This window comes from Dendrobates tinctorius, unplaced genomic scaffold (assembly GCF_039654945.1).
Source record: "Dendrobates tinctorius isolate UK_male_01 unplaced genomic scaffold, ASM3965494v1 ptg000014l, whole genome shotgun sequence".
In the NCBI taxonomy this organism is placed as follows: Eukaryota; Metazoa; Chordata; class Amphibia; order Anura; family Dendrobatidae; genus Dendrobates; species Dendrobates tinctorius.
This window is the reverse complement of record NW_027361682.1, coordinates 6333176-6358551: the sequence shown is the minus strand read 5'-3', so window position 1 is coordinate 6358551 and position 25376 is coordinate 6333176. Positions and strand designations below refer to the sequence as shown.

Below are 25376 nucleotides of genomic sequence, written 5' to 3'. Positions count from 1 at the left end.
GCTATTATTTAGCCTCTTGGCTCCCAGGTTATAAGCAGCATGCAGTGAATTATCTCTGAAAACTTAGCAAGGTCAGTTCAAGTGGACACAGGAACATTCAGGGTGAGAAAAGTACAGTATGTCAGAAAGAGCCATCCAAAGTCTGCACCTCACTGTTGGCGCTTATCTTTTTTTTACTGGTACCCCAAGAATAACATCTTCACAGTAAAATCACTAACTGATTAGACAAACGTAGAAGAACCGAGAAGGAAACGGAGTGGAATAGGTATTACTACAGTGTGGTGGCAGCGAGCATTGCATAGAGTATCTTGCACCTATCAATCATCCTTCACATTAGTTTGGCAGCCTGTGCACCATGCGACCGCATAGGTGGCACAAAGCTAATCCTGGACATAGATCCAGGCCCAGATGCAGTAAAACAGTCCCAAACAATGATACTTCTTTGTCCAAACATTTCTGACTTAAACCAAAAAGTTCTATTTTGGTCATATCTGTCTGTAAAACATAGTAACATAGTTTTGAAGGCTGAAGGAAGACCTTATGTCCATCTAGTTCAGCCTATTTTTAGTGCAGCTCCTGGGGAAGGCAAAAAACCCACAGAGTAGAAGCCAATTTTCTCCATAGGGAAAAAAATTTCCTTCCCCTAAGCTGGGTCAACCATCTACCTATAATATTCTGTTATTCGTAACCTTCTATACTGTTACTCACAAGAAAAGCATCCATTCCTTTCTTAAATTCATTCAGTGAGTTGGCCATCACCACTTCTTCAGGAAGAGAATTCCAGAGCCTCACTGCTCTTACCGTGAAGAACCCTCTTCTATGCTGGTGCAGAAATTGTCTTTCCTCCAAACGAAGAGAATGCCCCCTTGTTCTTGTCACAGTCCTTGGTACAAACAGTTCATTGGAGAGATCTCTGTATTGTATTGCCCTCTGATATACTTGTACAGTTGTGGCCAAAATTATTGACACCCCTGCAATTCTGTCAGATAATGCTCAGTTTCTTCCTGAAAATGATTGCAAACACAAATTCTTTGGTATTATTATCTTCATTTAATTTGTCTTAAATGAAAAAACACAAAAGAGAATGAAGCAAAAAGCAAAACATTGATCATTTCACACAAAACTCAAAAAATGGGCCAGACAAAAGTATTGGCACCCTCAGCCTAATACTTGGTTGCACAACCTTTAGCCAAAATAACTGCGACCAACCACTTCCGGTAACCATCAATGAGTTTCTTACAATGCTCTGCTGGAATTTTAGACCATTCTTCTTTGGCAAACTGCTCCAGGTTCCTGATATTTGAAGGGAGCCTTCTCCAAACTGCCATTTTTAGATCTCTCCACAAGTGTTCTATGGGATTCAGATCTGGACTCATTGCTGGCCACCTTAGAAGTCTCCAGTGCTTTCTCTCAAACCATTTTCTAGTGCTTTTTGAAGTGTGTTTTGGGTCATTGTCCTGCTGGAAGACCCATGACCTCTGAGGGAGACCCAGCTTTCTCACACTGGGCCCTACATTATGCTGCAAAATTTGTTGGTAGTCTTCAGACTTCATAATGCCATACACACGGTCAAGCAGTCCAGTGCCAGAGGCAGCAAAGCAACCCCAAAACATCAGGGAACCTCCGCCATGTTTGACTGTAGGGACCGTGTTCTTTTCTTTGAATGCCTCTTTTTTTCTCCAGTAAACTCTATGTTGATGCCTTTGCCCAAAAAGCTCTACTTTTGTCTCATCTGACCAGAGAACATTCTTCCAAAACGATTTAGGCTTTTTCAGGTAAATTTTGGCAAACTCCAGCCCGGCTTTTTTATGTCTCGGGGTAAGAAGTGGGGTCTGCCTGGGTCTTCTACCATACAGTCCCTTTTCATTCAGACGCCGACGGATAGTACGGGTTGGCACTGTTGTACCCTCGGACTGCAGGGCAGCTTGAACTTGTTTGGATGTTAGTCGAGGTTCTTTATCCAATATCCGCACAATCTTGCGTTGTAATCTCTTGTCAATTTTTCTTTTCCATCCACATCTAGGGAGGTTAGCCACAGTGCCATGGGCTTTAAACTTCTTGATGACACTGCGCACGGTAGACACAGGAACATTCAGGTCTTTGGAGATGGACTTGTAGCCTTGACATTGCTCATGCTTCCTCACACTTTGGTTTCTCAAGTCCTCAGACAGTTCTTTGGTCTTCTTTCTTTTCTCTTCTTTCTTTTCTCGATGCTCAATGTGTTACACACAAGGACACAGGACAGAGGTTGAGTCAACTTTAACCCCTTCACTACCAAGGGTAGTTTGCACGTTAACTCCCGGGCCAATTTTTACAATTCTGACCACTGTCCCTTTATGAGGTCATAACTCTGGAACGCTTCCATGGATCCCGGTGATTCTGACATTGTTTTCTCGTGACATATTGTACTTCATGTTAGTGGTAAAATTTCATTCATATAACTTGCGTTTATTTGTGAGAAAAACGGAAATTTGGCGAAAATTTTGAAAATTCCGCAATTTTCCAACTTTGAATTTTTATGCCCTTAAATCACAGAGATATGGCACACAAAAAAGTTAATAAGTAACATTTGCCACATGTTTACTTTACATCAGCACAATTTTGGAACCAAAATTTTTATTTGTTAGTAAAATATAAGGGTTAAAAGTTGACCAGCGATCTCTCATTTTTGCAACACCATTTTGTTTTTACGGACCACATCACATTTGAAGCCACTTTGAGGGGTCTATATGATAGAAAATACCCAAAAGTGACACCATTCTAAAAACTGCACCCCTTAAGTTGCTTAAAACCGCATTCAAGGAGTTTATTAACCCTTCAGGTGCGTCACAGGAATTTTTTGAATATTTAAAAAAAATTAACATTTAACTTTTTTTCACAAAAAAAATTACTTCAGGTTCAATTTTTTTTATTTTACCAAGTGTAACAGGAGAAATTGGACTGCAAAAATTATTGTGCAATTTGTCCTGAGCACGCTGATACCTGATATGTGGGGGGGAACCACTGTTTCGGCGCATGGCAGAGCTCAGAAGGGAAGGAGTGCCGTTTGACTTTTTCAATGCAAAATTGGCTGAAATTCTGATCGGACGCCATGTCGCGCTTGGAGAGCCCCTGATGTACCTAAACAGTGGAAACCCCCCACAAGTGACCCCATTTTTGAAACTAGACCCCCTAAGGAACTTATCTAGATATGTGGTGAGAACTTTGAACCCACAAGGGCTTCACAGAAGTTTATAATGTACAGCGGTACAATTAAAAAATCATATTTTTTCCACAAAATGATCTTTTCACCCCCAATTTTTATTTTCCCAAGGGTAACAGGACCCTAAAAGTTATTGTGCAATTTGTCCTGAGTACGCTGATACCCCATATGTGGGTGTAAATGACTATTTGGGCACATGGCAGAGCTCGGAAGGCAAGCAGTGCCATTTGACTTTTTTGGCTGGAATTGAGATCGGACACCATGTCGCGTTTGGAAAGCCCCTGATGTACCAAAACAGTGGAAACCCCCCACAATTGACACCATTTTGGAAACTAGACCCCCCAAGGAACTTATCTAGATGTGTGGTGAGAACTTTGAACCCCCAAGTGCTTCACAGAAGTTTATAACGCCCAGGCGTGAAAATAAAAAAAAATTTTTTTTCCACAAAAATGATATTTTTGCCCCAAAATTTTTATTTTCCTAAGGGCAGCAGGAGAAATAGGACCCCAAAAGTTGTTTTGCAAATTGTCCTGAGTAGGCTGATACCCCATATGAGGGGGTAAAACACTGTTTGGGTGCATGGCAGAGCTTGGAAGGGAAGGAGCACCATTTGACTTTTTCAACGCAGAATTGGCTGGAATTGAGATCAGACGCCATGTTGCGTTTGGAGAGCACCTGATGTGCGCAAATAGTGGAAACCCCCAATTCTAGACCTAACCCTAGCCCTAACCTTAACCCTAGCCCTAACCCTAGTGGGAAAATGGAAATAAATACATTTTTTTAATTTTATTATTTTTCCCTAACTAAGGGGGTGATAACGGGGGGTTTGATTTACTATTTATGGCGGTTTTTATGTTTGGCGGCTGTCGCACGCTAAAAGACGCTTTTTATTGTAAAAATAGTTTTTGCATCACCACATATTGAGAGCTATAATTTTTCCATATTTTGACCCACCGAGTCATGTGAGGTCTTTGCAGGCATTGAGGAAGCCAGCTTCCTGCAGACCCCCGGAGGTCCCCGTCGCCATATTGGATCCGGGGACCTGCAGGAAAGGAGCCCCCCGCAGCAGCGCTGCACATTGCGCTGCCGTGGGGGGCTCAGGGAAGCACGGAGGGAGCCCCCTCCCTGCCGATGCTTCCCTTTAACCCCCGGTACACTGCGATCGTGTTCGATCGCGGTGTGCAAGGGGTTAACGTGTCGGGGGCGGTCCGTGACCGCCCCTGACACATTGTGTCGGGTGTCAACTATGATAATTAGCTGACACTCGGCCGCGATCAGCGGCGCTCACCACGTGGGCGCCGCTGATCGCGATGACATAATATTCCGTTCATGGTAATTAGGTCCATGGTCACATGGACGGAATATTACGTCAATTGTAGGTAAGGGGTTAATCCATGTCAACTGGCTGCAAGTGTGATTTAGTTATTGCCAACACCTGTTAGGTGCCACAGGTAAGTTACAGGTGCTGTTAATTACACAAATTAGAGAAGCATCACATGATTTTTCGAACAGTGCCAATACTTTTGTCCACCCTCTTTTTTATGTTTGGTGTGGAATTATATCCAATTTGGCTTTAGGACAATTCTTTTTGTATTTTTTTAATTTAAGACAAATTAAATGAAGATAATAATACCAAAGAATTTGTATTTGCAATCATTTTCAGGAAGAAACTGAGTATTATCTGACAGAATTGCAGGGGTGTCAATTCTTTTGGCCACAACTGTACATATATGTTAAGTCTCCCCTAAGTCTTCTCTTTTCTAGAGTAAATAGACCTAATTTTGATAACCTTTCTGGGTGTTGTAGTGAACCAACTCCATTTATCATTTTAGTAGCCCGCCTTTGAACCCTTTCAAGTTCAGTAATGTCTTTCTTGAACACCGGCTTCCGAAATTGCACACAATACTCCAAGTGTGGTCTGACGAGTGATTTGTACAGAGGGAGAATTATGTTTTCATCTCGTGTCCCCAGACCTCTTCTAATGCATCCCATTTGTTTGAATAGCCTTCTGACTTGTCCAGATGATCTTTTAAGAACTGCAGATGGGCAGCAATATTCTTATGGAGACCAGTAGATTTCTCCTTGCTATCCTACCATGCTCTCCATTGTTGTTCAGTATCCTCTTCATAGTGGGCTCAAGAACATTACCGTTTGCTAATGTGATAGAGGCCTTTATTTGCTTAGAGTTTACCTTGGGTTTCTTTATGACCTCACCAACTGTTATATGCCTTGCTTTTTAGGTGATCTTTGTTGATTGACTCCTCCAAGGTAGGCCAAAAATGTTCTTGAATGTCCTCTTTTTCAGTCACCAGTGACGGCACCACGAGAGAGGGGATCCGCCCTCCAAGGACAGGAAACTTTCAAAATATAAGGGCGGCTCCTCTCTCCGCATCAATTGGTTTCCGGTCCTTGATGGGAAACCCTCAGTAAGATTGGAGGTGAAGACTGAAGAGGATGCCTGGGCTTGTGACTGTCGGGGTTTGGTCTGCTGCGACTGTCGCCAGGTATCGGTAGCGCCATGGAAGTCCCCGTAGGGTGTCCTCCCTGAGTGAGTGTGTGCTGACATTTGTTGGCCACGCTGCCCTAGTGTGCATCGGTGCTCCGGGTGAAATCACTTCAAGAGGATGCCTGGGGTGGTCGGGATGGGGCATATGGGGGTCTGCTGCGGCCGCCGCCAGGTGCCGGTGGTGCCACGGAGGTCCCTATAGGGTGCCCTCCCTGAGCGGATATTTGCGGGCCGGTGCCTGAGCAGCATTGACGGTATGTGCCGGGGAGGACCGGCAAGCAGCGGTGGAGCCTCACCTGTCGGGTGGCAGGGCTTCCTCCATGGGTAAGAGCGCAACAGGCCAGCACAGGAGCACGCATCGGAAGTCGTGCCTGGATGATGCGTAGGGTCAGCAGAACGTCTCGAAAGTGGATAATGACTGACGGCTTCCAGAGTAAGGGGCAGTACCCGAGGCAGTGCGAGCCGGCCAGCGGTCCCATGTGAGTATGAAAAGGGACTGCCAGCAGGCAGATGTTGGCGTCAGGATGAAAGCTCAGCAGTCGCCTGAGCAGCTTCAGTCACCACATCAGCAGGAACAACAAGATTTGCCCCAGCAGCCAGACAACAGATGCCCGCCACATTCTCATCAAAGGAGGAACCAAGCACCCCTGCAGCCTCACTGAGTCAGCAGCAGTGGGTGCCACCTGGGCAGCGCATTGGGTATAACTGACGGCCGTTACAGTGCCAGGACGGAGGTATCTGCAGTCTCCAAGGGAGATCTTTCTGAGATCAACCAGCCTCCGGATCAGGTACCCGTATAAAGCGTCCGAGTGGTGAGTGAGCCACGAGAAAGTACAGCAGACTAATATCCGGTTTTCTTTCTATTTCTTCTCTTTTGTTGTCTTTTCTCCACTCTCTCTATTATTTTGTGGGGCTGGATTAGGGGGTCCCTATGAAATGCAGGTCCAAGTCAAATCATAGGGAGTGCTCCCTCGGCGGACACAGTTGGATAGGTTTTGCCAAGACTGTATTGAAAATACAATTTCAGAGGAATTCCCTACCTTCTCGGCCAGCCTAAGAACCTTGATAAGATCAGAGGTGCAAAAAACTATTACTGCACTAAGCCCTCCAGAGGATAAAGGATAAAAGGGGTAGAGATAGGAAATCCAGTCTGTCCTTTTCAACACCCGAAGAATCTTTGGGGTCTGAGGAAGAGGACCCTTGGGATTCTGACCAGACCGATTCTTCAGACAGCAGCACAGAGGACAGTCACTGCTTCCCTGTAGAAGGGACAGATAAACTGGTGAAAGCCATACGATCCACAATTGGACTAGTGGATCAGAAAACAAAGAAATCTGCACAGGATTTAATGTTCGGGGGCCTGGGACATAAAATATGTAGAACCTTCCCGGTGAACGAGCACATACAAAACCTCATTGAAGAGGAAGCTTCTTCCTCGTGGGATAAAGCCCCAAAACTGGATGTGGCGATATCCAAGATTTCAAGAAGATCTTCCTTACCTTTTGAAGGCTTGGGGTCGCTAAAAGATCCGCTGGACAGAAGGACTGATAGCTTCCTGAAAGCGGATTGGGAGTCCTCAACAGGGGCCTTTAGGCCGGTCATCTCTGCCACATGTGTGGCCAGATCTATAAAAGTCTGGCTATCTGGAGGACCAGTTGGAGCAGCAGGTACCACGAGAGACCATTTTGGTGTCAATACCGACTCTCAAAGGAACAGCTGCATTTCTAGTGGACGCCTCTGCGGATTCAGGAAGATTAGCGGCTAGGTCAGCTGCATTATCCAATGCAGGTCGCAGAACGGACTGGCTCAAAGTTGGCAGGGGGACATACAAGCAAAGACCAAACTTTGTACCTTCCCTTATGAAGGAAAATTTTTGTTTGGTTCGGCCCTAGATGAAATCCTGGAAAAAGCGGTGGATAAAAAAAAAGGGTTTCCTGGTGCACCCTTTTTATCCTTTCCTTTCTTTCGTAGAGGTCGCTATGCACGCAGCAGACCAGGACAATCCATAGGAGCGACCCAAGAAAAAAGGAGGCGTCTTCTTTGGAAAACCCTCCCGGGAATCCAAGAAGCCATCTTGGTGACTGATCCTCCCAGGAAGAGGGAAAGGCTTTCATTCTTCCTCCCTCCCGGCCTGGGAGAGGATTTCTTCCAGTGCCTGTATCCTTCAGATAGTAGAATTAGGCCTGAAGTTGAAGTTCCAGACCCTACCTCCAGACAGATACCGTATGTGGAAACCCCTGTACAGCCATCCTCACACAGACAACTGATACTGGAGGAAGAGTTCCTGTGTCTCATGAAAAAAGTGAGTTTTGGAAGAGATTCCCCCAGGGGAGATAGGAAAGGGGTTCTACGCCCCCGTATTTCTGATAAAAAAAAAAAAAGCCAGACGCATCCTTGAGGACAATTCTCAACCTAAGCGCATTGAACAAATATTTAGCCATCCCCTCATTCAAGATGGAATCAGTGAGTTCAGCTGTGAAAACTGTATTTCCAGATTGTTATATGGCAGTCCCGGACCTCAAGGATGCCTATTATCACGTCCCAATTCACGAACGATATCGAAGGTTTCTCAGGATGGCATTAAACATCTGGTCACAAATGAGACATTTTCAATACAGGGCTCTTCCCTTTGGCCCGGCAATAGTCCCCCGGGTATTCACAAAATTTATTTCAGAAGTGACAGCTCATCTTCGGGTAAAAGATATTCTGGTCATACCATACCTGTACAACTTCATGATCATAGGGGATTCATTTCTCCAGTGCCAATATCAGGTCAGGATGGTGAGACAGATGTTAGAGACCTTAGGATGGCATTTCAACCTGAAGAAATCCAGGCTACAACTAGTAACGTCCCAGATTTTTCTAGGTCTTACAATAGACTCAGTAAAGCAAGAATGCCTTCTTCCAGAGGAAACAGAGGTATCAAGACCCTTGTCTCATCAACCATGGCAAACCCAAGAATGTCCCTCAGGAGAGTGATGTCTTTATTAGGATCCCTAACCAGCTGTATACTGGCAGTCAAATGGACAGAGATTCACACATGGGTCCTACAGTGGTACGTGTTGGAAAGCGAGATACGCTTGCAGGAGCAGTTGGAGGGGAAGTTAAACCTACCAGAGACAGTGGTTGACTCTCTCCGATGGTGGCTACATATCAGTGCAGAACCCAGGGGAGTCCCTTGGCCAGTCAAGGTGTCCAAGACAGTTAGGACGGATGCCAGTCCCTGAGGGTGGGGAGCCCACCTGGAAGAGCACTGCCTACAGGGGACCTGGTCACAGGAGGAGAGGTCACGCTCCTCAAACAACTGGGAACTCTTGGTGGTGGACATGGCATTAGACGGACTGTTACCCTTCCTGCAGTGCCACCATGTGAGCGTACTCTATGACAGCCAGACTACGGTGGCTTATGTAAATCACAATTGAGGTACTCGTTCTTGCCAGCTAGTGTCAGTGGCAGAGTGGGTATTTTCAAAGGCAGAAAGACTAGAAGCAATGGGATGAAACTGAATGGGAGGAGACACAGATTAGATATTAGAAAAAACTTTTTGACAGTTAGTGATCAATGAGTGGAACAGGCTGCCACGAGAATGGAAGTCTTCAAACAGAGGCTGGACAGACATCTGACTGGGATGATTTAGCGAATCCTGCTTTGAGCAGGGGGTTGGACCAGATGGCCCAGGAGGTCCCTTCCAACTCTACGATTCTATGATTCTATGATATTTCCTCTCATTATCAGCCCTGCATATCAAAGGGGCAGAAAACGTCAGGGCAGACTTCCTGAGTCGCAAACAACTAAGCCAGGGAGAATGGTCCCTGAAGGACAGTATGTTCAGGCAGATAATAGAGATGTGGGGTTGCCCTTGAATAGAACTTTTTGCTTCCAAAAACAGGAAGGTCCAAAAATTCTGCTCTCTGAATCAAGAGGACAATCCTCTCATGGTAGACGCTTTCAGGATGTGATGAACCCCAGGACTGTTCTATGTCTTACCTTCAATATGCCTCATCCGGGCTGTCTTGAGGAAGATCCGAGAAGACAAAGCAAGGGTCAGCCTGATGGCTCCGTTTTGACCGAAGAGGCCATGGTTTAATTGGCTGAAGACAATGTCTGTGTCGGATCCATGGGTCCTTCCAGAGGATCAGGACCTGTTGTCACAGGGGCTGTTTCTACATCCTCAGATGTCTGTGATGCATTTAACAGCCTGGAATTTGAGAGGTCAGTATTAAAATAGAAGGAATTCTCAGCTAGATTAATTTCTACCCTGCTTAGTAGCTCTAAATTGGTCACTGCAAAAATCTACGGGAGAACTTGGCAAAAGTTCCTATCCTGACCTTGGGAGGAGGGAGGCTCCAGCTACATTGATACTATAGTTCCTCCAGAAAGGGCTAGATAGGCCTCTCCATGAGTATCCTTAAAGTTCAAGACTCGGCCCTGGGGGCGCTGTATGACACCAAGAAGAAAGGATATACAGCTCACCCCTCGTAGTTCATCCTGAACTTCAATGCATCCGAGCACGGACACGTCTCTGCCAGAAACGTCTTTGAATGTTTCAAGTGAAAAAGGGTCCAGCTCCAGGAATAAAATTCAATGCTTTATTAATAAACTTTAAAACATTTACATGGCTGCTGTGATCATTTAATCGGTATATCTCTTACTCAGTTACTTTGAGTCTAAGAGCAGTACATGCTCGAAACGCGTACAGAGCTCCTCTGAATTATCCCTATGCGGTAATCCCTGTTTCCGGATATACCGATTAAATGATCACAGCACAACCTGATGAGCTTGAACAACTCTTCTTCTGAGAAATCTCCAATATTCATGTTAGTATTCACTTCCACAAACATAGAATCCTACAATGAAATTGTAGCATGATGCCTCAAAGTATCATGTGAGATGAGAAACACAATAATGTAATAGTAATATTGAAAAATTTATTAATTACTCACTGACATATAAAAACAATAGATACAAACATAGTGAAAAATGGGTACCACTGGTGAAGACCAGGCAAGCAACATCATCAATAATAGCTTTTCTCACATTGCAAAAAAGCCCAGGCTTCAAAAGATGGCACACATCCCAAAATGCATGGCGCAAAGAGAGTAAAAACTGCATATAAAATTGAAAGGCTCACTAGCAATTGTGTGCAAGCTAAGAGAGAATTGTGAAATAGTCATTGGATATGTGAAGTTAATGAAACTATATTAATTTAAGTTAGACTTTGTTGTCCCACAGTGTGTATCCAGAAGGGCAAGCAAATCAAAATCCTCCAATAGAACCATTCGTGGAATGTTAATTAGCAAAACTTTTACTATGCATAAAGTGCTATTGAATTTGACAGTGCTGTTGCAAGTGCTTACCCATGTGGGATAATGAGCGTTTGCCACAGCCCCGACGTGCATTTCGCGTGATAGGCTTCCTCTGGGGGCTGCCATTGGTGAAGACCAGGCAAGCAACATCATCAATAATGGCTCATGTCACATTGTAAGAAAAGCACAAGGGGTCAAAAGATTGCACACATCCCAAAATGTATGGCGAAGAGAGTAAAAACTGTATATCAAATTGAAAGGCTCACTAGCAATTGTGTGCAAGCTAAGAGAGAATTGTGAAATAATCTTTGAATATATTTATCTATATCATACCTCCACAAACATGTATTGTGAAGATAAGACTTTGATAGATCCTTGTTCTTTAAATAAAACAGGTTCCTCACTCACACCTGATTGTCATCTCATGGATTGAAAAGAACAGACTGTAATCTGAATTGGGACCTGTCGCCCTTTCGGTAAGTAGTGTCAGGTACTGTAATCTAGTGTTTCTTCCAGTGTTCAATTTGTAGCCTGAGTGAGGGGCGAGTATGAGATGGGGCTGTAGAGTGATGTTGACCCCATATAGTTAGCCCCTTCCCGTCACAGCGGAGGCTAAGAAAAGGCTTGACGACAATAGTGACTATAATTGGATTTTGTGTTAGGACTTTGTACATGACTGGTTGTAGTGATCATGTGAAGCAGATAACACACTGCGGAGATTTCTTACATGGGACCTTTATGATTTTATATCTGCTCATCTTCTCCCCATTCAGGTCCCTTCAATATTGGATGACCTCAGAGATTTTCTATATAAGAAAATTTTCCTGCGTGACCCTACAAGGATGGATACGGACAGGGACAAGATGGCGGAGAAATTATTACACCTCACCCTAGAGATCCTCTTCCAGCTTACTGGAGAGGTGAGATATTCTGATGACGACACATTACATCATTCTTATCTATGGGAATAACAGATGGACAGAACTGGAGAGGTGAGGACTCTGGAAATGTCTGTAGTGAGGTTTATTAATGTGTCCCTTCACAGGATTACCCAGTAGTGAAGAAGACCTCTAGGGAGCGCTGTCAGGCCCCTGTGTCTGAGGGATGGGGAAGACCCCTGAGCCCAATCACAGGGCCTCCACCTCACCCCCTGATACATGAGGACATCAATGACCAGAAGATCCTAGAACTCACCTACAAGATGATTGAGCTGCTGACTGGAGAGGTGACACTGCTGGGAATGCTGGGACATTATACAGTAACGCTATGGAGGGATCGGGTGATGACGGTATCATTGTATGTGTCAGGTTCCTATAAGGTGTCAGGATGTCACCGTCTATTTCTCCATGGAGGAGTGGGAGTATATAGAAGGACACAAAGATCTGTACAAGGACGTCATGATGGAGGTTCCCCAGCCCCTCACATCACCAGGTAATAGGACTAAATACACACGGCCTATAATTATCTGTATGTAAAGAATGAATTCAGTCCCTGTATGTGTTTCCTCCAGATCTATCCAGTGAGAGGACAACACCAGAGAGATGTCCCCGTCCTCTTCTTCCACAGGACTGTAAACAAGAAGATCCCTATGTTCCTCAGGATCATCAGGTAGATAGAGGGAATGTGTCATGAGATCTCCCCTAAGATGTATAGAAGGATGTGAAGGTATTGTTTCATCCACCAGTGTTATACAGTAAACGGCCAATTTATTAGAAAACCGGTTGTTTCCCAACTGAAACTTATTTGATGCATAACCCCGGGGTGCAGTATGAAATGACCGGTTTTCATAATGTGAAGATTAAGCAAACTGAACAACTTCGCACAAGCTCATCATTCCTAGGTTATGGAGTTTTTACGTGCAAAATTAGAGATGAGCAAGCTTTAAAATTTCTAGAACCGAGAAATTCTTAATGCTCGCATGCTCGTATCGAATTGCGAGTATAATGGGGGTCAATGGGAAAGCTGAGCTTTTTTCCAGCAGACCCTACAAAGAGGTCTAGGGGGCAGTGCAAATGTTCAAATGGATGGGAAAAGTGCTGAATGGAAGGAAAACAGCATAGGGAAGACCCTTGGAAGCATCTTTAACTCACAGATCGCTGGTGAGAACAATGATGCCACACTTTTGCTCCACTTTAAGGACTGACAATAAAACATTGCAAACCGATGAGAACTTGTATTTTACAGGTAAAAAAAAAAGTTAAGAAACATTTTTTCCTGTACAATAACTTGTAAATAGACCTAAATTTAAAAAGAATTTAAAAATATGTAATGTAAGTAAACTAAAATTTATGTTTTTATTAAAAAATAGGAAATTTCAGTGTAATTTATGAAGGAAGCAAGAACTGCCAAAAATAAGTGACTCAGATACACCCTATATTAGACATAAAGGAGGGCCCCATATACATTCTGTTCAAATTGTCATCTATTGGTACCCTAGACTCATAAAGACTATGCACTTTTGAGGGTTATATACCATGGAAATGAACTCCAGACCACGGAATAGTCTATGGGTGAACAAAATACCGATAAGGGTATGTGCACACGTTTAGTAAGATTTCTGCACCACTTCTGCATCTCTTGGCAGGATAAATGCAGCTGCAAAAACTCACATCTTTTGTATGTTTTTGATTGATTTTAGTGAAGCCAATGTTGAAAAATTCAGTGCAAAAATGCTCCGAGAATGGACATATAGTAGATTATTTTCTGCACCAAATCTGCAAATCAGAAATACTCAACGGTTGCATGACAAGTCAGGTTTCTCGTTCAAATGTTTTTTGAGACTTTTATATTAAGGAAATTGACTTTTGTACAAGTTTTTTGAGGATTATATACTAATGAAATGAACCCAAGAACATGTAATACTATATGGTTGAGAAATGTAACCCAGCAAAATTTTTTTTTGAGTCTTATATACTGCAATAATGTACCGCAGAACATGGAATAGTGTATTGGGAAGAAATGTGAAAGAACAAGCAACTTTTTAAAATGCTTTTTTGTAGTGTTGTAGGCCACCAAAATTTGACAGAAAGCACGTAATACTCTATGGATGAGTAGTCTATTCCTGAAATATTTTTCTATACTTTTTCTACTTATTACGTACCACCATAATGCAACAATAACTATTAAACTGTGTGAATGAGTCATTGATTCCACATAAAAAAAATTTTGAACGAAAATATTTTGAAAGTGAAATTGATGTACTTATACAGTCATAAAGGTTTTACAGAAAGTGCAAAGCCGGACTGGAATTATGAAGAGGGTCTTCCATAGAGCCTTAAAAAAGCAGCAACTGGCGGACCTCATTAAAATATTGATTATTACAAACACTTTATGTGCTGCAGTCATCTGATGGTGTGGAAAAAGTGGGGTCCTGTCCAAACTTTGTTCATTTTTATGAGAGTGAGCCTGACTGCGGAATCAGGAAAAAAGGAGATTGACGGCACTCCAGAAATAAAGAAAAAAAATACATTTTATTGTGGCAAATTAAGCCATATTAAAATCAAGTTGCCTGACGCGTTTCGAGTGCCTGGTGTGCACTCTTAATCATAGGATCCTATGACTAAGAGTGCACACCAGGCACTCGAAACGCGTCAGGCAGCTTGATTTTAATATGGCTTAATTTGCCACAATAAAATATATATTTTGTTCTTTATTTCTGGAGTGCCGTCAATCTCCTTTTTTCCTGATTCCGCTATGCTAACTAACTTGGACGTGCACCCTCCACATGTGAATTGGCTCGTCTAATTTGGATTCATCTCGTGGCAGCTCCAAGTCCTCCCTAAATGAGCCTGACTGCATTCTTTGTTGACAGGCGAAAGTTAATGTCTGTTATGACGTGGTGACAAAAAGCTTCCCAAACAGCTAAAATTAAGGGCAGACACCATGAAAAGTGGCATCAATTGACCCACAGTAGAAATTTGCAAATGTCACAGCAGTAGTCAGCCATGGTCCACGCATGAGGTATCAGGGCCTGGCCCAGCATTTACAGCTGGAAATTTAAGTTTCAATGAGGACCTTTTGGTTAAGGGAGCAGTGTAAGCCTTCTTAGCTGGGAGACCTCATGCAACACCTCCAATTTTTTTTTTTTCCAGCCACACTCAGATGGCACAAACATCAGTTTCATACAGTAGATCAGTAGAAAAATATAAGGAAAGTAAAACAGGTAGTTGACTAAAAGTAGATGCAGGCCTGCATGTCTGGGAGGCCTACTTACACTGGCAATCCACCAGATGGAGACCCAACTTGGAGTTTCCACATTTAAAAAAAAAAATAATTGTCATACAGCACTAAAGAGGCATCAATTTCCACAGAGTAGATACAGTATAATAGGCCTCTGAAACACCTTCTTCTACAGGCAACTAACCAGATGGAGACCCAACTTGGAGTTTCCACATTTCAAAAAATTGTTTGTAACATCAGCAGTAGCAACAGCCGACACAGAAGACACCACATAGATGGCACAGACTACAATAACGCAAGATCAATACATGACACTAAAAACAACACCATCGCCTAGTCTGCCCAATCTGCGACTGGGGTGCAAAAGTCATCAGAGATCCATGACTTGTTCATTTTAATGAAAATTAGGAGGTAGGATGCGCTGAAAACACGTGAGAGAACACTGGCTGCCGGGCATGACAAAACCTTGAAGGCGTGACAGGCGAGCTCAGGCCACTCGTCCATTTTTCAAGACCAAAATGTAAAAGGATCCAACCCCCACCCCCCATGGCATTGATATTGCGCTCCAGATACTTCTGCAACATCCTCTCCAGTTGTTCACAACGTGTGAGACTTGTCATGGTTTGAACAGGGTTCTTGCCCTGCACTCACAGGGTTAAGTGTTCGTGGCCTCTTTCTGGATCTGGGAGGGGTATTTATACTCACTCTTTACCAGGGTTCTCTGTCAGCTATACTGTTGTTCTGGTGTGTCTGACCCCTGGTGTACGTGTATTCTGCGTTGCTTGTTTGCTTCCCGTGTATGACCCGGTCCGTTCCCTCACTCTGTACTCCGTTTCTCGTTTCGGCACTATTGTCTTTTCCGGTTCTGACCTCCTGGCTTGGCTATCGTTACTCCTTTACAGTTTGTCCCTATTGTACCGTCTATTGCCCGTTCTGGTTTTCTGATCTATTGCTACGTCCTGACTATCCATTCTGTCTAACCCTTTGGTACTGTATTGCTATCTCGTGCTTTGACCCGGCTTGATCTGGTTTCTGGCTCTGTCTATGCCCCTTGGTTACACTGTCCAGTAGTTACCTTTCTAGGAGTTTCCCTGCAGCTCCTGGCTCTGTGGCGCCGAGGCCACGCCCCCAGCAGTCACATGCTTCAGGTCCTGTGAGCTTGGAGCATGCATTGTCACCACTGAGACCCCGCTCCGCAGGTATCTTTGTACTCAGGACACGCGCACTGGCTCAGTGAGCAAGTGCAGTGCGGTGTTCCTGACACTTGTACTCTGTTCTGCTGGTGCATGGACTGTTCTAAAAAATGTGTGAAATGACTCATAGAAATTGGTTATGCCACTTACACTGCTGCTGCTAATGTTTTGTCGATGACGCCTGGACGTTCTAGGGGTTGGCTGTCTTCAACTGGGATGCATACTGTGTGCCTCACTGTTGTCTTAAGAAAAAACACCCTTAAAATTGTCTACAAGCGTATTTCGATACTCCCAACATGCATGCATCCCTTTCCGGGGAAGGGGGGAGGAAGCATCTGGTTAAATTTAATTTTGTACTGTGGATCTAACAAGAGTGGCAACCCAGTAGGCAGCACAATTTCTAAAAATACGGGCATCGTGCAGCAAGAAGGTGCTCATGTGTCAGGCGCTTCCATGAGGTCCAAGTCCATGCTGTGTTTGTGACAGGAGAACACTCAAGGTTCCTTCCTCCTTCCCCTCCTGCCAACCAATAACAGAGCGCATATCATTATCCTCTTCATCTCCTGACTGTTGCGTGTCCATAACCCTGTCGTCCTCAATTTGTTCCTCGGCTCCTGCAACTTCACTAGCAGTTTGGCTGGTAGTGTGAGCCCGTTTGATCGCTGTAAGCTACCTTCCCATGGCACCCTCCTGTGCGACGATAGTCTGGAAATTTGAGATGTTGTTATCCCTTCCACATGCTCCTGTTCTTCCAACTCTTCCTCTGGGACCATCACTTCCTCACGCAGACTATTAAAAGAGTGCTCCAGCACATAGATGACCGCCATAATGATGTTGATGACAGCATTGTGAGCGCTAACCATTTTAATACCCATTTCAAAACTGCAGAAGGGTGCAGAGGTCCTTCACCTGTGCCAGCTCCACAAGTATGATTTACACCACGTCCGGACTATGTTGGCTCAGGCTATGCAAAAGGACATACTGCACCAGGGCTCGTCGCTGCTGCCACAGCTTCTGCAACATTCGTAGAGTAGAATTCCACTGTGTCGGAACATTGCTAATCAAATGATTAACCGGTAGGCTGAAAGATCTCTGTAGCGGTGCAAGTCGATGACCTGCAGGTTGCAATCATTGGAAGTGAGCACACAGCGACTGTGCTTTCTGCAGCAGCACATCCAGGCTGTGATAGTGGCATATAAATTGCTGTACCACCAGGTTGAAGAAGTGAACCATACAAGGCGTAGGGCCACCACCAGGTTTGCACCAATATCACATATGGCCTTCCCTGATTTCAGGTTTAGGGAAGACAGCCTTTGCTCTGACTCAGCTTGGATACCTGTCCACAGCCCTTGAGCTGTGTGACAGCGATATCCAAGGCATATTAATTTAAACACTGCCTGATAGCGGTGAGCCATGGCTGTGCAGTACGGAGGTGGGAGAGAGTCTATCTGCACTGTTGGAACGTGTGTCTGATTAAGGGAAAGGTTGATGGCACAGTTGGAGGCCCTAGAGGAGGTAGAGGAGGAGGCAGAAGCAGTGGTGTAAGTGTGAAACATAGAGGTTTGTCCTGCAAGCCTTGGGGATTCCAAAACTTGTAGAGCAGCCCCTTGACTGCCTGCCCCCACAGCCAACAGAGTCACCCGGTGCCCAGTCTGCAACATATAACAAGCCTGCTCATGTTTGCTCATCCAGGTGTCAGTGGTGAAATGTACCCTGGCAGACATAGATTTTGTCAGGGAACTGGTGATGTAGTCTGCAACATGCTGGTGTAGCACAAGTACAGCTTTCTTACAGAAGTAATGGCGACTGGGCAGCTGGTACTTGGGGACTGCGACGGCCATCAACTTTCGGAAACTGTCTCTATCCACCAGTTGGAAAGGCAGCATTTCCATGGCAAACAGATTGGAGATGGTGGAGTTCAAGCTTTAAGCTTTGGAAACATTCTTTTTCATGGCCACAACTGCAGGACAGAGAGCTGGCTGCTGTGCTGAGAGAGGGAGAAGTACGGAGAACAGCACAAACTGCTGGACTTGAGTGAAGTGCAGGCTGAGATGTTATGGTGGATTGAGAAAGTTGTGTTGTGCTATGTGACACAAAAGCAGCAGTCATGTCTACTTCCATCACAGCTGACCGGCTCTAACTCACCCCGACTGTGGTGGGTAAACAGTTGTAGTTTCTGCGACTGGAGACCTGAGTGAGAAGACTTGGAATGGTGAAGGAGGAGGAAGAAGCAGTAGCAGTTGGGGTTGATGGAACAGCTGGTAGTTGGCGAGGCTGCTAGTCTGCATTTTAGCGCAGTGAGATTAAGGCATGTTGATCGCACATGTGCTGGTTCATGCATGTAGTTGTCAAATTATTGCAATCTTTGCTGCTGCTGAGTTTTTTTTTGGCAAATTTGACAGATAACGTGTGTTGGGTCATCTTTTGTGGTCTGAAAAAACGTCCAGGCTAGGTAGCCCTTGCACCCCTGCGAACTGCACACTCGTGACCAGTGTTCGCCACACCCAGAGTTGGGGCTGACGTCGCAGTGCTTATTGTGGATTGCATCACTTCGTGTCTGTGTGGGAAGCAGCAACGTAACCTCCTCATCTTCATCCTCCTCCACCTTCTATGCTGAGCTACTCAGCTGCGTACATCTGGGTTCACACCAAGTGGGATCTACAACCTCATCGTCACCCTCTGTGTTCTCACACGCCTCACCCTGAGAGTAACCCTTTTCGTCTTCCTGCCATGTCACCACTGTACAGTCCACGTGCGCCTCTGGTATCTGAGTGTCATCAGGATCATCTCCATCCTTGGTGGTTAACGTCTGGTGATGAGGGACTGGATTCTGGTCGGAACCTACTTCATCCTGCCCCGGATCCAACATGAAAAAATTTTGGACATTGGTGCACATGCTTTTCTTCCTGTGGATTCTGTGATTCTTTGGCACATACCTCTGATTCCCATGGAATAGAATGTGTGAACAGCTCTTCAGAATGGCCCATCTGAGGTTCCCCGCAGTCCATCATTTTTAACGCTGGGAGAAACAAGGGTGATTGGGGTGTCACCACTGAGGATAGTACTGGGTGTGATGTTAAGGTGGAGGAAGAGGTGGAGAGGTCTTTGATGCAGAGCTTGCCATCTACTGGAGCACATGCTCTTTATGAGCCTCATCTACAAGGCGTACCACTGTGTGGCTGCTAAAGAAAGGGCCACGGGTAGGCCGGCCAGTAACAGATGTCAGTGGTCTTTGGACAGGACGAGATGGTGTTTGTTCAGTTGAGATTTCATTCACATTAACACCTAACCCAAGAACATGTCGAACACCAAGCCTATTTTCCCTTCCACCATGATCTCGCCTTTTCCCACTCATGTTGTAAGTGCCTTCCCCTCTTGTACCCTGCTGGCCCTCAACTGTCAGTCACCGCTATTTATTTTTTTAGTTAGTATGCCTGAACAACATTATTATGCCTAATGATTTTTAAATGGAAATCTGGCATTCTGATTTGCCACTGAAACACAAGTTTAGCACAATCGATTTGGTGTAGCAAATGGGGCTTCCGGAGACTGCCACACAGGTTCTCCTTCGCCTCATTGGGGGACACAGATACTGTGGGTGTATTCTTCTGCCACTAGGAGGCTGACACTAAGTGAAAAAAAGAGGTTAGCTCCTCCTCCGCTGTATACACCCTCGCCCCCATTGCGGGCGGAACTCAGGTTTTTGCTTAGTGTCCATGGAGGCACACGTCTGTTTTTTTTCTCCAGACTTTTTTCTTTTTCCCATGAAGATTAGACAGGGGCCACGGATCCTATTGAAAGGGTCCGATTTCCCCAAACCAACAACAGGCGAGCACGTGCGAGTGTCGCCTCCACGTATCCTCTCCCGCGTCGTGGGACACAATGCCGGACTTAGCCCTGACCACCCTTAGGTATTGAAACCATGGGCTGTACAGAGGCACAAGACTAGGCCATGCGGCCCCCACTGCTCCACCAATGCTGAGACTGCGGAGCTGCAAGGTGGCGGACGGTCCCTCTCCTCACCCCCTGAAGGGGTTAGACGGAGCTAGTGTGCCTGCACGTCCTATTTTTTCGAGGCCCCCTCACATACCTGAGCTCAGGAAGCTGAAGAGGATCGTCGGTGAGAAGAGGGCCTGGGAGGGCTCCTGCAAAGATCGGGGCTGGAGCCCTTAGCTGGGAGGCCACCGGCCATTCAGGGCAGAGCGTGGCGGCATCGTCAGATGGCGTGACAGCAGCAGCAGCCTGCGCCAGTAAACAGCGCCATTTTTTGGCGCCATGGAAGTCCGCGACCAATGTGCCGAACCCCCCGGAGTGGGCCCTATCACTGTCACAGTCCATGGCATCGCTTACTAGGGCAGTCGAGTCCCTTTAGGCCCCAGATAGGGGCAGGGACAATGGCTCGCCGACCTTAGAGGGAACCTCCACCTCACGAGCCTCCGGCCTGCAGGGGCTGCTCTCATTCCAGGCAGACCCGGGGGAAACGAATCCACGCGGTGTCGCCCAGTCCATCCGGTGCCCTGGCATCCGTAAGCTCTGCTTCTCTCTCTCCGTCACCAGTGGTTGATAGCGAGCAGACCTCAGATTTCGACTCAGATGAGCCCCTTGACCTGGACACTCCAGGGTCACGTGAAACAGTGGACAGCCTCATAGAAGCCATCAATCAGACCTTGGGGATTGAGGAAGATCCCGCAGCGGCTACGGGGCATAAGGTGGCATTTAAGCGAGTAAAGCGGCCGCACAGAATTTTTTCCTCTCACCCCGAGGTTGAGGACATAGTGCAGCAACACAGAGAACGGCCAGACAGGCGTTTCTCGGGCCAAAAGGCACTCGAAACAAGGTATCCATTTGCCCGGACATCCGTAAAAATTGGACGGAATCTCCGATGGTGGATCCACCGGTTTCGCGCCTAGCCACTAAAACCCTGTTATCCGTACCTAGTGTTTCCTCTATTAAGGATCCCACGGATCGTCTCATAGAGAGCTTAGCTCGCTCAGTATATGAAGCGTCAGGGTCAGCACTCGCTCCCTCGTTCGCAGCAACTTGGGTAGCCAAGGCTATGATCTCATGGTCAGAATCGTTAAACAAGGTCGCGCAGGAGCAAGATCTACCTGCAGAGATATCGGAGATCGCGAGTCAGATGGCGATGGCCGGAGAATACGTAATCAATGCATCTTTGGATGCGGGCAATTGCTCGGCACTTGCTGCCGCTAGCACAATTTCTATCAGAACAGCTCCATGGTTAAGGACATGGCGGGCCGATTCTACTTCCAAGAAGTCCTTGACTTCTCTGCCTTATCAGTGCGGCCGTCTTTTCGGAGAGGAGTAGGATCAACTCATCTCCGACTCCACAGGAGGAAAGAGCGGGTTTCTCCCTCAACAAAAGGTCAAGCCGTTTTTTCGTCACACGTTTCAGGCACGTTTTCGGGCCTTTCGCAAACCCCGAGTGGACCACAGCGGCCAACTCCGCCGCTTCAGGCCGCTCCAACCAGGATAGGGAGCGGCAGGTCTCATATAGAGCCAACCCATTGGGGAGAATGCGTGCTCAACAGCCCAGATCGAGGGGATCCAGATCCCAAAGATCGTCAGCCAAATGACTCAAGGCGTTTACCAGACGACACCAGCAGGGTGGGCGGCCGCCTACTCTGGTTACACCACGTCTGGTTCAGTGTCGCACGCGACGAATGGGTAAAGGAGTTGGTGACCTCAGGTTACAAAATAGAATTTGTCAGGTACCCTCCAAGACGGTTTTTTCATGCTCGTCTTCCCAGGGTGGATGCCCAGGCAAGGGCTCTATTAGGAGCCATCGAATCGCTCCAGCACAACGGGGGCATTGTTCCTGTACCAGAACACAAAAGAGCTCAGTGCTTCTATTTCAACCTGTTTGCGGTTCCCAAAAAGGACGGGTCTGTCAGACCTGTTTTGGACTTGAAGCTTCTGAACAAATTCATCAGGATCAGGAATTTCCGGATGGAGTCCCTTCGCTCAGTCATATCGACCATGGAGCAGGGAGAATACTTGGCCTCGATCGACATCCAGGACGCATATTTGCATATTCCCATTTTTCCTCTTCATCAGAGGTTCCTACGCTTCGCCATCAACGGTCGACATTTTCAGTTTGTAGCGCTACCCTTCGGGCTAGCCACGGCTCCCAGAGTGTTCACAAAGGTTATGGCAGTTGTCATGGCCATACTGCATTCTCGAGGCATAGTCGTCTTGCCTTACTTGGACGACCTATTGGTCAAGGGCCCTTCAATACGGGCATGCGAGGAAAATGTCAACATCACGCTAGATACTCTTGCCCGCTTAAGGTGGTTGGTCAATGCGAAGAAGTCATCCCTTGTGCCAGCTCAGAGGATTTCCTTCTTAGGAATGATCTTCGACACTTGCCGAGGGTTGGTAATTCTCCCTCAGGAAAAAGCACTAGCGCTCCGGCAGGGAGTTCGGACTCTTCGCCATCCAGTCCCTCATACCATTCGTTTTGGGATGAGGATTCTAGGAAGAATGGTGGCAGCGATGGAAGCGATACCGTTTGCTCAGTTCCATTTTCGCCCCCTGCAGCACGCTCTCTTGTCAGCCTGGGACAAGAATCCTTTCACGCTCGATCGGCGGTGACGACTGTCCTCTCAAGTCAGGCAGTCGCTCGGTTGGTGGATAACCAGTTCCTCTCTGACCCAGGGGAAACCCTTCCCCCCAGACCATTGGTTGGTGATAACAACCGACGCCAGTCTCCTCGGCTGGGGAGCGGTGTTTCGCCACCACACGACCCAGGGACGGTGGTCGCCACAGAAGGCATGCCTCCAGATCAACTTATTGGAAATACAAGCAATTCGGCTGGCTCTGCAGCAGTTTCATCACTTCTTAGCAGGCCACCCCGTCTGGATCCAATCGGACAACGCCACGGCGGTGGCTTACATAAATCACCAAGGGGGCACCCGCAGCAGAGCAACTATGCGCGAGGTGGGGCATGTTCTTCAGTGGGCCGAGGCAAACCACTCGGTGATTTCGGCAGTCCACATCTCGGGCGTGGAAAACTGGGTGGCAGACTTTCTCAGCCAGCAGGGTCTTGCATCTGGAGAGTGGTCACTACATCCTGAGGTCTTCCAGCAGATTTGTCAGCTGTGGGGAACTCCAGATGTGGACCTGATGGCGTCCAGAGTGAACGCCAAGGTGCCCACATTTGTGGCTCGGGCCAGGGACCCGCAAGCAATTGCTGTGGATGCGTTGGTTCTGCCATGGAACCAGTTCCACCTCCCATATCTATTTCCCCCGCTGCCACTACTCCCGAGTGTCATCAAGAGAATCAAGACGGAAGGGGTTCCGGCGATTCTGCTGCCCCCGGACTGGCCCCGTCGAGCGTGGTACGCAGATCTAATGCGGCTACTTGCCGACGTTCCTTGGCGGCTGCCAGAGCGCCCAGATCTGCTTTCTCAAGGGCCGATTTGCCACCCGAACTCAGGGGCCCTGTGCTTGACGGCATGGCTGTTGAATCTTGGATTCTAACCCAGGCAGGGTTTGGGAGCAGGGTGGTCGCTACAATGGTTAGCGCCCGGAAGCCTGCTTTAGCACGAATTTAACACCACACCTGGAAGGTGTTCTTTGCTTGGTGGCGAGGCCAGAGTGTTTCTCCGCTAAGATGCTCGATTCCTAACATCTTGGCCTTTCTCCAGTCGGGCCTAGACTCGGGCTTGGCCCTAAGTTCCCTCAGGAAACAAATATCGACCTTATCCGTACTGTTCCAGCGCAGAAATGCTACCAATTTGCAGGTGAAGACTTTCATCCAGGGAGTCTTCCATTTGGTACCTCCCTATAAGGCGCCTATGGACGCCTGGGCCCTTATCCTGGTCCTAAATGTTCTGCAGGAAGCTCCATTTGAACCACTTAAGGATGTCTCTTTGAGGTACCTTTCCTGGAAAGTGGCGTTAGAATCATAGAATCATAGAATCGTAGAGTTGGAAGGGACCTCCTGGGCCATCTGGTCCAACCCCCTGCTCAAAGCAGGATTCGCTAAATCATCCCAGTTAGATGTCTGTCCAGCCTCTGTTTGAAGACTTCCATTGAAGGAGAACTCACCACTTCTCGTGGCAGCCTGTTCCACTCATTGATCACTCTAACTGTCAAAAAGTTTTTTCTAATATCTAATCTGTGTCTCCTCCCATTCAGCTTCATCCCATTGCTTCTAGTCTTTCCTTGTGCAAATGAGAATAAAGTTGATCCTTCTACAATGTGACAGCCCTTTAGATATTTGTAGACAGCTATTAAGTCTCCTCTCAGTCTTCTCTTTTGCAAACTAAACATTCCCAAATCCTGCAACCTTTCCTCATAAGACAGGGTTTGCAGACCGGTCACCATTCTGGTCGCTCTTTTCTGAACTTGCTCCAGTTTGTTGATGTCTTTTTTAAAATGTGGTGCCCAAAATTGGACACAATATTCCAGATGAGATCTGACCAAAGAGGAATAGAGGGAAATAATGACTTCACGTGATCTAGACTGTATGCTTCTGTTAATACATCCTAGAATTGCATTTGCCTTTTTTGCTGCTGCATCACACTGTTGACTCATATTCAGTCTGTGATCTATTAGTATACCCAAGTCTTTTTCACATGTGCTGTCACTTAGCCCTATTCCTCCCATTCTATATATGCTTTTTTCATTTTTATTGCCCAGATGTAGTACTTTGCATTTCTCCCTGTTAAAAACCATTCTGTTAGTTGCTGCCCACTTCTCCAGTTTATTTATATCTTTTTGAATCCTCTCTCTCTCTTCTCTAGTATTAGCTATCCCTCCTAGCTTTGTGTCATCAGCAAATTTAATCAGTTTACCCTCAATTCCTTCATCTAAATCGTTGATAAAGATGTTGAACAATACAGGGCCCAGGACAGAGCCCTGTGGTACCCCACTTGAGACATTCTTCCAACTGGATGTGCAGCCATTTACGACCACTCTTTGGGTCCGATCACTAAGCCAGTTATGAATCCACCTAACAGTTGCCT

General features: G+C 46.3%; 1 protein-coding gene across 4 annotated transcripts in view; it reads left to right on the top strand.

Moving 5' to 3' along the window:
• LOC141073481 (uncharacterized) overlaps nt 1-25376 on the top strand; it is a 349087-nt gene that overhangs the window by 285241 nt on the left and 38470 nt on the right. Inside the window, exons 2-7 of one of the 4 annotated variants that reach the window (XM_073560730.1) lie at nt 5443-5470; nt 11410-11490; nt 11788-11934; nt 12060-12239; nt 12322-12445; nt 12525-12622. In XM_073560730.1, the coding sequence (XP_073416831.1) occupies nt 11857-11934; nt 12060-12239; nt 12322-12445; nt 12525-12622 (480 nt within the window). In that variant the 5' untranslated portion in view covers nt 5443-5470; nt 11410-11490; nt 11788-11856. The remainder of the gene's footprint in view (nt 1-5442; nt 5471-11409; nt 11491-11787; nt 11935-12059; nt 12240-12321; nt 12446-12524; nt 12623-25376) is intronic. The other 3 variants (XM_073560736.1, XM_073560720.1, XM_073560744.1) reach the window with 3 other exon arrangements.